The sequence below is a fragment of the Gracilinanus agilis genome, chromosome 5, assembly GCF_016433145.1.
Source record: "Gracilinanus agilis isolate LMUSP501 chromosome 5, AgileGrace, whole genome shotgun sequence".
In the NCBI taxonomy this organism is placed as follows: domain Eukaryota; kingdom Metazoa; phylum Chordata; class Mammalia; order Didelphimorphia; family Didelphidae; genus Gracilinanus; species Gracilinanus agilis.
The window spans coordinates 294,219,104-294,233,097 of NC_058134.1; the positions used below are offsets into that span (position 1 = coordinate 294,219,104).

Consider the following 13,994-nt stretch of genomic DNA (forward strand, 5'->3'; position numbering starts at 1 on the left):
CGGCAACACAAGAATCCTGCTCTGTGACTCCTCACTGTTATGCTGCTCAGAATCTAAGTTAAGAATGGATCCTAGAAGAGGAAGAGGACCTTAGAGGCCATCTAGGGTCTGGGAATCCTGAATCTAAAGAAAAGGAATTGGGAAATAGAGTTGGCCCAGATCCAACCTCCTTCCCCCGCCCCCCATCCCCTTGGGTTCTGTGGAATACTCCTTCCTCTAAGCTCGTGGATATAGGAGTGGGAGGCCAATTTAAGCCTCATTTCTCTTCTCTTCTTCCACTAACCCAGTGGACTCTGAGGAAGGCCAGATAATTTTTTCATTCCACTTCAGACAAGCCAGGGGGTGTAACAGACTCGGCACAAAAGACACTGACTCTGGGAAGGATGGGGTGGGGTGCAGTGGGGCAGTACGTGGCGTTTATTGGTGATGACAGCAGGGTGGCGGCCATGACCATGGCAGGCACGGTCTCAGCGATACAGCCATGTGGGACAGATGCAGTTAGGATGCCCAGAAGCTAGAAGAGATTCCCCACCTCTGCTCCTTTTCTCTTCCCCCAGCCTAACTGTAACTTAAATAGGTATGTAGATGAGGCAGGAAGGAAAGCTGGGGGGGTCCATGGCCCATGTTGGTCATGACTGTGCAGAGAAGAACTTAAAGGAGATTCAGGGGCAGACGAGGGGCCCGAAGAAGTGTTCGATCTTCTCCATGCTGCTCCTCCCCGTCCCCCAAACCTTGTTTGACCTCTGCATCCTTGTTCCCACTTCCCCTCAGAGCCCAGTTCTGGGAGGGGGAACATTCAGATTGGGAGAATCCTAAAAAATGTGAGGACCTGATTGTCTACTCCACCCCAAGATTTCCAAATGGTCCTTTCTCCTCAACATAATTTGCCGATTGCTCTTGTCATCTCTACCCCTACCCAACCCCCACACCTCGCTGACTGAATCGATGAATATAAGCATAATTCAGGTGTGGATATGGGGTGATTGTCTGATTTCCTATGTGTGGTTTCAGGTCTGAGAGGGGTCCTGGAGGACCCCAAAATCTGAATCCCTTGGCTGATGGAGCAATGGGACCCTTACGCTCTCCAACCTTGGCACTATCTCTTGCCTTGGCCCCTCCTCATCTCCCAGTCACCTTTAGGGGGGACATCCCTTTCCTGAGCCTGGAAGAAATGGAAAGCCATTTCTACAGGAATCTTGGACTTGAGGGTGCTGCCCAATGAGGGCAGCTTGTGCAGGAGAGAGGACGAAGGTGCCAGGGGTACAGAACCGTATACAGCTAGTACTTGGAAAGTGGAGAGCATTGGGGGTCCTTAGCCCAGAAGGTCAAAGGGCCACCTAGAGCTCCTGGAATATTGGGATCCAGAGCTGGGCAAGGGGACCTAGGGGGCTAAGCCTAGTGCCAGCCTAATGCTAGCTTAACTCCAACCTGCCAGTTAGCTCGTGCCCTGCTATTCCCATTTCCCATTCCTCTCCCTTGGACAGACCCAGGCAGGGCATGAGGAAGGAGTTCAGTAGCTGTCCTTAGGCCAAGGTCGGTTGCGTTGCCAGTTCCTTTCATTGTAATTATGCTCCGAATTCCGAGCCAGGAGCCTGTCTTGAGGGTCCTGTCCATTGGCACTAGGCAGCCCTGACGTGTGCTGACGATGTGGCTGGTACAGGTCTTGATAGACGTCAGTGTACTCGTCCTCCAGGTGGTGAGAACTGCGCTGAGAAGATCCAGTCCAAGCTTGATGGGAGCTCTCACTGGCCTCGTCTGAAGGCATCAGGCTGTCCCGCTCCAGGGGTGAGCACTCTCCTCCTCGCTCCCCGAGCAGCTGCTGGTTCTGGGCAGCAAGGCACAACCCAACCTGACTTCCCTCTCATCCTCTCCCCAGACCCATTCTGGACTGGCAGAGCCTAAGATTGGGGATGAGTTTCTTCCTGACCACACTTGCTTTCTCAGAAATGGGAGACTGGAATCTCTTCTCCCATCACTTCCATAGCACTGTACCCAAGTCTATAAGGAGATGAATGCTATGTTTTCTTGCCTCCCCTGCCCATCAGAAAGTCCCTTTGTCCTGTCTTGCTTCAGTTCTTTCCACTGCTCATAGAAATTAATTGCTGAAACAACTCACCATCCCTTATCCTCCAGAGGCTTGAAGACTAACGCATCTGCCTTGGCAATAGTTTGGGAAGGGAATGGTAACTAAGGCATTTGGTCTGAGGGGAGTCTGCTGAGTGTCTGCTTACCTGAAGGTCTGGGATGGCACTGGGTGGGCCTAGCAGGCCAGGCCCTGGGGCTGGGTAGTGGGTAGCTCTCCAGTACACTTCCAAATACTCAGCCAGGTGCTCACAGGCATCTTCCAGCTGGTTTTCATCCAGGATCACATCAAAAGATTCCTAGGGGTTTGGGGGAGGAAGGAGAGGAAGGGAGCAAGCCTGAGAGATCTTAGTTCTAGAACTGGAAGGGACCTCAGCTGCCATCTACTCTAACTCCATCATTTTATAGATGAAGAAACTGAGGCCCAGGGAGATTAAGCATCTTGCCTAAGGTCACATATGAAGATGCAACCTGCTGCGTCCATACTCCCCACAATCCATCTCAACTGGCCCCTCAAAGTAGGAGAGCAGAGCTCTGGCACTCACTGGTGGGCATTGTACCAGCTTGTCGTACGCCATCATCTGAACATTCACATGTTTCATCTGTGACTTTCCCCGGGAGCGGATCAGCCGGTGAAGCACCTAGGGGACAAATAAAGATGGGTACGATATGTCTTGGGAGAGAGCATGAATAAAGTTGGGCATGATGTCATTCAAGGAAATGGGGGGGGGCGGTTCTGGGTATGCTGTCTTCAGGGACATGAGTGGAGCTGGGTATGGTGACTATGAAAGGCATAAGGGAAAATAAGCCCAGCTACCAGTGGGCTGGAAGAGAGCACAGCCGTGCTCCAGACTTAGGCTGTGATAACAAGCTAAGCAGGATCATCCCTAGTAGATTTGGGGGACCCAGATTGGCACCATCCCCATCCCCCTTGCACCTCCCTGCTGACCTTGGGTGAGGACACTTTGACATATACGATGATGGGGGCCAGAGAGGTCTTAGCCAGCTGGGCAGGGTGGTTGATGGTGTCGGCATCCAGCACTACCAGCTGCAGGGACTTGGCCAACTCGAAGATCCGCTCGATCTCACTCTGCACCTCAGCTGTGGGGGGAGTGGTCAGCAGGTTCCCCCCACCCCCAGAGGGGGGAAACTCCAGGCCTTTGGGAGGTCCAGAAATCTACCTTCCCCCACACTGCCTTGTGACCACACATGTTCTTGGAGATCATAGATTCTTTGAGGGCAGTGGCTATCTAATTTCACATGTGAAGCTCTAGCACCAAGCCCAATTCCGTGTATACAGTAAGGCTTAAATATCTGTCAAGTTGAATTGAAATATTTCTCAAAGACATCATTCTGTTCCAGCTTTCCTAAGGACTCAGAGTTAAGGTACCTTGGTGGGGATGGGTAATGGGGTGGCATTGTAGCATGGGAGGAGCAGCAATGGGATGTGATGAGGTTGGGAGCAAATGGAGGGGGTCGAAGGAATAAGGCATCTGGAGACTAGGAGGGGCTTGTGTACTGGGAAGGGCTCTCACCAATGCTGGATCGGGCTGTGGAACGTTCAATTATAGTTCTCTTGCCTGGGTTGTTGAGCACTGAACGCTTAGCTAGAGAGAGGTCAGCTGTAACTCGAGTAATGGAGATTCTAGAGAGTAGGCGAGATGGAGGAGAGGGTCATGGCTGGACTCTAACACCAATATGGCTTGATTTCCAATATCTCTCCAAGTCTAGCCACCCAATCGTCTCCTCAAAAATTACCTCAGTTCAAACACAATGGATTAGAGGGTATCTAATTTCACTCTACAGGGGAGACTCACCTGCCATCAAATCGATGCTTGAGAAAGTCGAAGAGTGCCTTCTGCATCATGTCTGTGACCTGAAAGGGGTAGAATTAGGGTATGGAATACTTTGGTTGGATGTAAAACCCCTTGGGAAAGGGATAGCAATAACACGGTCCCTTCTCTCCATGTAGCCATCATTTCCTTGGGTAGAGGACCAGATCTCCTTGTTGCCTTTGGCATTCCCCGAGAGCTTGCCATGGGGTCCACGCCCTGCACAGTAGCTATCTCCAAGGGACTCGGGGCACGTGGTCAGGATAGTTGGACTGGAAGACTAATAGCTCTACTTACCTCATAGCCTTTCAAGGAAGGCCCTACAAGCACCACGGGCCGCATGGAGGGTACCACATCATATGGGGGCACATGTTCAGCCTGAAGAGGGTACAGAACATCACAGCACATGGGGTCCCATCATTCATGAATGGTCGCTTCCTCCCTACTGCACTATGTATGACTATTCATTGGACATGGGTAGGTTTTCCTTCCTTGCTCTGCCCTAAATTCTCAGCTACTTCCTCACTATCCTCTCCTCCTCAGGGAGCTCCTGGATTACCCTCCCCCTAAATCTCTCCTGAATTGGACAGCTGACTCAACTCCCACTTCCTCTGTTCTGGCTTGGAGGAGAGATTGGGGAGCCTGGTGGGGGAAATTCTAACAGTTCCCCATAAATTCTGAGCCCCCCTAGCCCACAACCCCATCCTTGCACTCACCTGCTTTTGCTTCTGTTTGGCTTTTTGGAAAAGGAAATAAGAGACTGAGGTTGGTGAGGGGGGAGGGAGCCCTGGGAGAGACATGGTGGCCCCTGTCTTCCCCACACCCACACCCGCACTACACAATGGGGTGAGGATGGCTCCACTTTGTGGGAGAGGTGCCAGCTTCCCCCAATATTATGCCTTTCCCTCCCCCCATCCTATTCCCAATTACTCATTGAGGAAATCTCTCCCTCCCCTTTCCGGCCCCTTATCCACCTGAGATGGGAAGGAGGGAAGTTACCTAGAGATGGGGGAGGGGAACGGCGGTTGCCAATGTCACCAGAGGGGTTCCCAGATCTCCTGAAGTTAAACCAGAGTGGATGGATGGTTGAAGAGTGAGAGGAGAAATGGAGAAAGTGAGTGGCTCCTGCCTTTCAATGCACTTAGCAACCACACACACACATTCCTGCCTGCCCCATACCTAGCCTTCTGCTCCTGCTTGAGGCGGATGGTTTCCAGACGCTGAGGGCTGGGGATGAAGGCAATGTCCCCGCCCTCCTTCACTAGCCTCCCAATCCACCAGTCATTGCTGTATTTCTAGAAGCAGACAGGGAAGGCAATTAAGGAATTAGGAAAAGGGTGAAGGAGGATGGGGCAATTCTTTCCTCATGTCTTCCCCATAGTTTTAGGTACTAAGTTTGTAGGCACAGGGTAGGTCAGTAATTTGGCCTACGCAGAACAGAAGAAGGTAATGGAATTTATAAAAGCTAGCATTTATGAAGCACTTTAAGATTGTAAAACTCATATATTACATTTCATTTGATCACAACATTAATCCTAAAAAGTGTTTTTATTCCCCATTTTACATATGAGAAAACTAAGGCTAAGAAACCCTGTCCAGGGTCACACAGTATCTGTTACTCACCTCCCTCCCCAGGCTCTCCCTCCTTTATATTACTCCCCTCCCCACCATTCCTTTCTTATTCCCCTTCTATTTCTTTATAGGGTAAGGTAGGATTCTATACCCCAATGAATCTGCACACAGCTAGTATCTGAAGTCATTGAACTCATATCTTCCTGATTTCAAGTCCCTAGCTTATTCCCCTGAGCAACCTAGCAGCCTCCAAGGGAAAATGAGGGTCTAGGAGGTTTGCCCAGAACCTCGACCCCTTCTCATCCCAACAGGAGCTCAGGGTTCCATCACCTTAGCCCTGACTCCTTCCTCAAAGATGGGGAAGGAACTGAAAGGTATTCTCCATAAGTCTTCCCTAGGAACTGGGAGAGGAGAGGAGAGGAGAAAAGTTAAGGAAGGAAGGGAGGACAATAGTAAGAGTTGGTAAGTTTGAGGACCTAGTCCAGTGATGGTGAATCTTTTAGAAATGGAGTGCCAGGCTTTTTCCCCACCCCACCTCTCAGACCAAGTGCCATGCCTCTCCACCAAGTGCTGGGCTGGCCCTGCTCCCTCCCTTACCCCCACACAGGGAAGGGAGAAAGTGCTCCCATTGGGCTGCTGGGCTGAGGGGTAGGTGAAGTGAGGAACATCCTCAGGGAGTGTAGAGAGGGGAAGGAGAGTGGTCCGATCACTCTGCTCCCCTCCAGTTCTGCCACCTGTGAGCCACCCACCTTCCCCTCCGTGCACTCCTATTGGGCTTCTGGGAAGAGGGCAGGGGATGTGAAAAAAATGTCATCAGGTACAGTGGAGAGGGGGAGGGGAGCAGCTCCACCCAAGTCCTCTGCCTTTCTAGTAACCAGCTCTGAGGGGGAGAGGGCAGCTGTGTGGCCACAGAGAGTGTTCTGCATGCCATCTTTGGCACCCGTGCCATAGGTTCACCATCACTGACCTAATCTCTGGAGATTGGAGGGTTAAAGTCGGATGGTCATTTGAAAGTATGTAGGAACTGAGATCTTAGAGGAAGACCTAAGAAACTGAGGACACTCAAAATTGGGAATAGGTCAAAGCTCACCTCTTTGATATGCAGGAAGTCTCTGGCTTCAAAGTTGACTCCAGAGCCCTGGACAGGGCACTCCTCATCCAGCACCCCACAGTAACTGACATTGGTCCTCACAGCAAATGCCACTGGTTTGTGCTAAGAAACAGATTTGCAAAGAACTCATTTGAAAAGAGGGAATAAGGAAACCCATCTCAATTCCTGAGTTACCCTTTTTCCCTAAGTAAAGAGTGAAAGTAAGATGTTTGGGGAAGGCCAAAGAATTTGGAGTGACAGGGCAGGTGCACACACTGGATACCTTGGCCCTCTCCAGCTGCTGCTGAGCCTGGCTCTCCACCTCTCGTCGGGCACTCTCCCTGTCCTCCTCCAGGGAGACGTCAGAGTCCAAAGATGGTCGGCTAGTGTAGGAATCTGCTGAACCCTGGTGGGGAGAGAGGCAATGATCTCAGGGTCAAGCACAACTAGAAAGCATATACACTTTACAAAGGTGGCATGGAGACTGCAGAAGTCAGAAGAGTACCCTAAATTTGTTATACTCTCCCTCTTACCTCTTTCATGGGGAAGGAGAAGTGGAGAACTCCAGAGCTGGTCAAAAAGCCACCAAAATCTGTGTGTGTGTGTGTGTGTGTGTGTGTGTGTGTGTGTGTGTGTGTGTNGCCACCAAAATGTGTGTGTGTGTGTGTGTGTGTGTGTGTGTGTGTGTGTGTGTGTGTGTGTGTTTAAACCCTTACTTTCTGCCTTAGAAACAACTCTATGACAGAAAGGCAAGGGGCTAGGCAACTGGGGTTTAGTGACTTGCCCAGTATTACACAGGTACAAATTCGAATCCAGGTCCTCCCAACTCCAGACCTCCAGACTCTATCCACTGAGCCACCTAACTGCCTCTCCAGTCTGAATTTGACAGGATCAAGATCCACTGTGTCCATCCCCCACCAGAAGTTGGTCTTGAACTGCTAAGCTATCCTATTGTACTATCTTTATATAATAATATATTTATTTAATTTAAAAATAATATAATAATATATTAAGTAGAAATTTAATGATTTATATAATAGTAATATTACTATATTTCCTTTCCCCCCTCTCCTCCTCTGTTCATCCTGTCTTCCATGGCAAACAGAAGAAGCCCTGGATATAAGGATAACACCCAGAAATCTTGTCCCACTCCTAAAGATCTGATTGAATAATATCCTTTCAAGATACATGACAGTCACAGAGAGTAGAGCAAAAATAAAAAATAAAAAATCAGATATGCTTGGCATTGATCCTTACTTGTCTACTTATACCCATTTTGTCCCTGGGCACTGAGATCTCACTCTCTTCAATTCCTGCCTCCTCTCAGGTTGAAAAGGGAAATAATGAGTGCCAGCATCTGGTAGTCACTTCTTGATGTCTCCTCCCCTACTTGCTAAGGCAAAAAAAGCTGCTCCAGACTAAGATCTTGACACAAAGCTGTCCGTTTTGGCACCAGCTCCTAAGCACCTGTAAGGAAAGGCCCTGCCTATACACCTGAATTTCACTGACCCACGTCCTTCCCAATCCCAGAGGATGCGAGGCTCTAGAGAGAACTATGCTGGTGCCAGGCAACTCAGGCAAGAATCAGGACCTGTTTGAGGAATTGAATCACTTCAATTCTATGAGGTTCTAAATGCAGTGTTTCCTTTCTCTAAAAGCAAGGGTTCTTGAATGTTAAGGACAGTGAGTGGCAGACTATTGAGTGTACAAGATTTCTTCTTGGATGTGAGAACAAAACAAAAGAATAGAAAATGGGAGCTAAGTGGACTCTGGAACAAGTGCCAAAAAATTCTTCTATATTAGTTTCCCCCTTTATGAAGGGAGCCCCTCATAAAAGTTTTGAATGGCTTTGTTCAAGAGATTAAAGCTAGTATCAATAATCATAAGAGAAAATGTTCTAAATCCCTCTTGATTAGAAAGATGCAAATTAAAAAAACCCTGAGGTACCACCTCACACCTATCAGATTGGCCAATATGACAGTAAAGGAAAAAGGTAAATGTTGGAGGGCAATGAGGCAAAATTTGGAACACTAATGCATTGTGAACTGATCCAGTCATTCTGGAGGGCAATTTGGAACTATGCCCAAAGAGCTATAAAACTACATACCCTTTTGATATTGCAATACCACTATTGGGTCTATACTAAAGAGATCATAAAAAAAGGGGGGGGAAGGATCTACTTGTTCAAAAATATTTATTGTAGCTATTTCCGTGGTGGCAAAGATTTGGAAATTGAGGGAATGTCCATCAACTGGGAACAAATAGTGGTATAGGATGGTGATGGAATACTAGTGTGCTATAAGAAACAATGAGCAGGGTGATTTCAGAAAAAGCTGGAGAGATCTGCATGAACCATACAGAACAAAATAAGAAGAACTGGGACAACACTGTGCACAGGAACAGCAATATTGTACAGTGATCAACTGTGAAAGACTTAGCTCTCTCTTAGCAATTAACTCTCAGCACTACAATGATGCAGGACAATTCTGAAGGACTTAGGACAATGAATGCTATCCACCACCGGAGAAAGAGCTGTGGGAGTCAAGTCAGATCAAAGCATACTGTTTTTCTCTTTAGTTTATTTATGGTTTTATATGAATATTCTCTTACAACAATGACCAATATGGAAGTATATTTTGCATGATAATACATGTAGAACCCAGACTGAATTGCTTACCATCTCCTAGAGGAGGGAGGGAAAGGAGGAAGCGAGACAATTTGAATCTTATGATTTTGGAAAACGTGATAAATAAAAATTGTTATTGCATTTAACTGGGAAAAGAAAATATCTTTGAATTGAAAAAAGAATTTAAAGCTGGAAGGGACCTTAGTGATTACAGGACCCAGAAGTGCAAGGGACCTTATTCCTTACCCCCACATAATACAGATGAAGAAACTGAGGCCCAGGGAAGAAACAGTATATGGTTACATTGATAGTAAGTAGCAGAGCTGTTAACTGAACTCAGGCCTCTGACTCTGAAGTCAATGCTCTTAGCTTTACACCATGTCTCCATCTCACTACCTTGAAATGCTTCTTTGTATCTAGAAGACATGAAATCTTGAGTCTGATTCTATCCAAAGGATGGAAAGTCTAGATAAGAAAGTTTCTGGAGAGAAAAGATAGAGATCAGATCAGCTTCCTGGATAGTCCAGGCTGACAAACATACCCTCAGGACTCCTTGTCCACCTTAAAAACCACGACTCTTACCTTTTGTCTTAGAATCAATGCTATGTTTAATTCCAAGCAGAAAAGTGGTACAGGCTTGGCAACAGGAGTTAAGCGACTTGCCTGTGACCACACAGCTAGGAAGTGTCTGGGGCTAGACTTGAACCTGTGACCTCACACACACAGTGTCTAGGCTTGGGTTCTCAATCCACCAAGCCACCTAGCTATCTACTCAGGTCTACCTTTAAAACTAAGAATATTTTTGACAGAGGGAGCCAGAGCTATTTGATTGTAGACAGGAACCACCTAAGTATGAGAAGAAACCACACTTGGGACACAAATTTGCCCTCCCACGAAAGCTCTCCATTCCATATCAGGGCAGGTCAATCTTGGTCCAGTCTCTAGTCTTAAAAAAAAAATAGGTGGCCTAGAACCATGGAAAGAGGATGACGGAGAAGTCTTTGATTTTACATAGAAGAACCACCTGCTCACTATAATCCACCTTCCCTGAGAGGAAAATAATAGACTGGAATTCCCATTTGCTCATTCATGTAATAACTATTTATTATATCCCTGGCTGTTAGATGTGTTCCAGGTTTTGAAGGTAGGACTGATTGTGCCAAGGGTTGAGCTATGGGATCGTCCTTCAGTCTTAGCTGTTCTAAGGCTCTTTTCTATCCACATCACATCCCCCAACTCCCAGGCATTTAAGTTCTCTCTCCTCCCTCTCAGCCCCCTGAGCAGAACCAGGAAGAATTATTGGGGTGTTCTTATTGAGGGTCAGCTCCATCCTTTCTTTCACCCACCCTCAAGTGTGAAATGACTTCTCTTTTATCATCCGACTTCATATAAATTTATCTGCTTCTTCCTCCCCTTTGAGAATATCAGCAGGGATAATATTGTATTTACATCATGTGCCTCCTCCTGTACCCAGTTCATATTTGTGTCACTCCTAGTGTTCAATGCGGTGACATAGTAGGTAGCACATAATTTATACATTAGAGTTTGGAGGGTTGTTACCATTCGGCCATTTTCAGTCATGACCCCATTTGAGTTTTTTTTGGCAAAGATGCTCACTTTACAGATGAGGAAGTTGAAGTAAACAGGATTAAGTGACTTACCTAGGGTCATACAGCTATTAAGTGTCTGAGGATTAGAGGATTCTGATTCATCCTTATAGGTAATTTCCAGCAGGAAAACTCCCTCCAAAATGCAAATCAACAATTCATCTACACTCAGCCTCCACCTACCTACCTGTTTGGGGCATTGAAATTAAATCATATCTCTTCCTCCCTTGTCCCAATTTATGGAGAAATGAATTACTTTATGTTGACTTAGTGTTGTTATGAATGTCTCTGACAAGACAGGATTATAGATAAAAATCTAGAACAGGAAGGGGCCTCAGAAGTCATCTAGTCCAACTCCCTCATTTTACAGATGAGGAAACTAAGGCCCAGAGAGCTCAAGTCACTTTGCCTGAAGTCATTCAGGTAGTATCAGAGGTAAGATTTGAAGCCAGGATCTCAAACGTTAAGGACAGTTCTTTTTCCCGTGTCCTATGTCAGAGGCAACATGGTGTAGTTAAAAAAATAAAAAGAGTTTTGGATTTATAGTTGGTAGATCTGGGTTCGAATCCTGAGCTTGGGCAAATAATTTCACCTCTTTAGGCCTTTAATCTATAAAACGAGAGTGTTGGACTAGATTTTTTCTAAGGTCTCATCTAGGATCCACTCTTAGCACACAGATCTAGCATCCTGCCATTACCTTGGAGAGGGCAAGGCTGTCTTGCCAAGCCAAATCTTGGAGACCCAAGTTCTTTCTTTCCCCTCACACAAGGCAGCCAGAGGCATAGTGTTGTGGAGCTGCTGGGAGTTGGCATGATGCCCTGGTGGTGCCCCCCTTGCTTGGTGAGTGTGTGGGCAGGCTGCAGCACCACTCTTTCCTGGCTCAGGGAAGGGAAAGAAGGAAGATGAGCCTGTGGATTTATTTAGAGCCCGGATCTGCCTCCTACTGCTTCAGTGGGGACCCTGGAGAGAGGGAGGATTGAAGTCGGTGGAGGGCACTGGGGGAGGAGGTGATAGATCTAGGAACCAGAGTGGGGGAGAGAATGGGCACAGGGCCAGACTGGCCAGGATAAAGGCTTCTTTCCTTACCATCCCCACCAAGTTCTCCCTCTTCTTGTTTTTATTCCTCTTTTCGGAGTGACATTTCTCTGCCACTTGGCTAAGCTTCTCTAAGAAATCCTCTGCTCATTCACCAGGGATGAGAAAGACCTGCCAGGTCCCTCTGGGTCTCAAAAATCCCTTCTCAGGCACAAGCTGACACCCTGGGCTGTGCCAGCTGCCCTCTCAACAAACATAACAGATGAGACCCATAAGGCTTTGGACAATGAATCAGAATGCCAGACAATTAGCCCCCTGTGGTGCAGCCTAGAACAAAGGGAACCCCAACTGGGAACATCTTGGATGCCCCTTGTACTCTTACCTCTCCTAGCAGGATCTACCCCCTGGATCCCTTAGGCCACATCTAACCTAGGGTTTGGCTGGGTCTGGGATGGATGGGAGAAGACTTGCAGGTTGCCCCTTCAAAAACCTCTTTGACTTAGACCCTAAATATCTGTTACCTCCACCTAGAATTCTAGAGACACTTTTTGGGACATTCAGGAATTTTCTCCATGGGATCAGGAGAGAAGGGAGAGGCAAGCATCCAGGGGGCCCAAACCTTTTGCTCTGACCTCCCCAGCATTCTTCACCTCCCCCCACCTTTCCCCCAACCGTCCCACCTTCCTCAGATCACCAGAATCCTTGCCTAATGAGCTGATTTGTCTCCAAAGAGTCAGGAGATAAAAGCAAAGATGAAAATTAAATATTTATCGGTCGCCTGTTTCCCTGAGCAAAAAGCTTCCTCCATCCTCAGGCCCTCCATCCTCTGGCTTCCTCAGCCCCATCACCCAGATTTTTTTCTGCTGAGAAAGCAAAGGAGTCATCTGGCACCAAAGTGGTCATGTGTAGGCAATCCCAGGAATCTGGTGGGCAACTCCAGCTCTGGCCCACTTGGCCCAATTGTGTGTGCAGTGCTCAGGTCTCAGCCTTTCCCAGGAGTTGGAGCAGGAGGTGGGGAAGTTTGGGAGGCAGTCGAGAAGCAAAGGCCTTGGGGGGTGAGGGCAGGAAAAGAGCTGTCTCCACTTTGGAGTCCCTTTGGGAGAATCCCCCTCACGGGAGGTTCGTGACCACGTTTTGGCCAGAGGGGGCTCAAAGCCCCAGGAACTCCCTGGCCACCCCCCAGGGGTTTCCATATCCACCGAGTTGCTCCATCTCTCCAAAATTCATCCAGAACCCGATCCCACCGATTTCTGACTTGAGGCTCTCCTATCCAAGCAGTTGCGAGCCCGTTAACTCTTTCCTGGTGTCCTGTTATCTCTCTCGAGTTCGTCCTCCCAAGCCTCGTCGTGCCCCACGTTAACCCTTATCCCTAACGCCTCTGACTCTAGTGGCATCCCTCTTCAGGGGCTGCTGACCACTCCGAGCCTCCTTGCCCCTCCTCCCCCCCGGGATCTCCAAGAGCTTAACTGTTCCTGTGCTCACGTTCCTTCCCCCACCCCAGCACCAACCCCAGAGTTCAGAAGCCCTTGGAGCCGGGTGGGGGGTGGAGGGGAGGATGGGAAAACAGTAAGCGGGAAAATCGCCCTCCTTCCTTTCCGACAGTCCCTTCCCCTCTCCCACAGTCGAGCTGTTTTTCAGCTCTCAGAATGGGAGGCGGAGGGGGAAGGGGTGATGATGTCCCTAACTTCCCCACCTCCATCAGCATGGGCACTCACCGCCTCCGAGTCCTCAAACCCGGGCACGTAGGAGTCGTCATACATGGGGGAGTCCGGACTGGGGAGCGCTCAGGGCCGCGGGGGGAGGGAGGGGACAGCCCGGGGCAGGGAGCGAGGGCAGCGCCCGGGCCTGGGAGATGTCACCGGAGCCGGAGAGCCGGGCAGGCGATGAGGGAACCAGCGGAAAAGACCAGCTGCCAGGAGCTCAAACCTCAGCTCTCTCTCCCCGACCACCCCCTTCCCCTCCCTCTTCCCAGCCCTCTCCACACACCAGGCTGGTCCCACCCAGAGCGCTGCCGAGGAATCCGGCTCCGGCCCCTACAACAATAGCGCCCGCCCACCAGCCTCCCCCCTCCCCCAGCTCCTGGGAGGGAGGGAGGCTTGGGCGGGGTGGGGGGTGGAGGGGAGGAAGACAGAGTGGGGTGAAGAGGTAGG

The 13,994-nt window shown here is 48.9% G+C and overlaps 1 protein-coding gene across 2 annotated transcripts; it reads right to left on the reverse strand.

Moving 5' to 3' along the window:
• Positions 1-394: 394 nt before the first annotated feature.
• On the reverse strand, positions 395-13,752 carry CACNB3 (calcium voltage-gated channel auxiliary subunit beta 3). Of its 2 annotated transcripts, XM_044679438.1 has the most exons (13): positions 13,560-13,752; positions 6,860-6,982; positions 6,577-6,699; positions 5,094-5,209; positions 4,914-4,972; positions 4,631-4,650; positions 4,212-4,292; positions 3,900-3,958; positions 3,618-3,727; positions 3,032-3,183; positions 2,628-2,723; positions 2,232-2,381; positions 395-1,825 (listed from the first exon to the last, which is right to left on the reverse strand). In XM_044679438.1, the coding sequence occupies exons 1-13, from the start codon at positions 13,602-13,604 to the stop codon at positions 1,511-1,513; spliced, it is 1,449 nt and encodes a 482-aa protein (XP_044535373.1). In that variant the 5' UTR covers positions 13,605-13,752; the 3' UTR covers positions 395-1,510. The 2 variants fall into 2 exon arrangements, with proteins under 2 accessions (XP_044535373.1, XP_044535374.1); XM_044679439.1 differs by lacking the exon at positions 6,577-6,699.
• Positions 13,753-13,994: the final 242 nt, after the last annotated feature.

Excerpts from the sequence above, each read along its gene's own strand:
- CACNB3 (XM_044679438.1), bottom strand. The coding sequence starts at position 13,604 with ATGTATGACGACTCCTACGTGCCCGGGTTTGAGGACTCGGAGGCG. Across the intron at positions 6,983-13,559 it reads GGTTTGAGGACTCGGAGGCG|GGTTCAGCAGATTCCTACAC; the intron begins GTGAGTGCCCAT and ends TCTCCCCACCAG. Across the intron at positions 3,184-3,617 it reads CACAGCCCGATCCAGCATTG|CTGAGGTGCAGAGTGAGATC; the intron begins GTGAGAGCCCTT and ends CTCCCCCCACAG.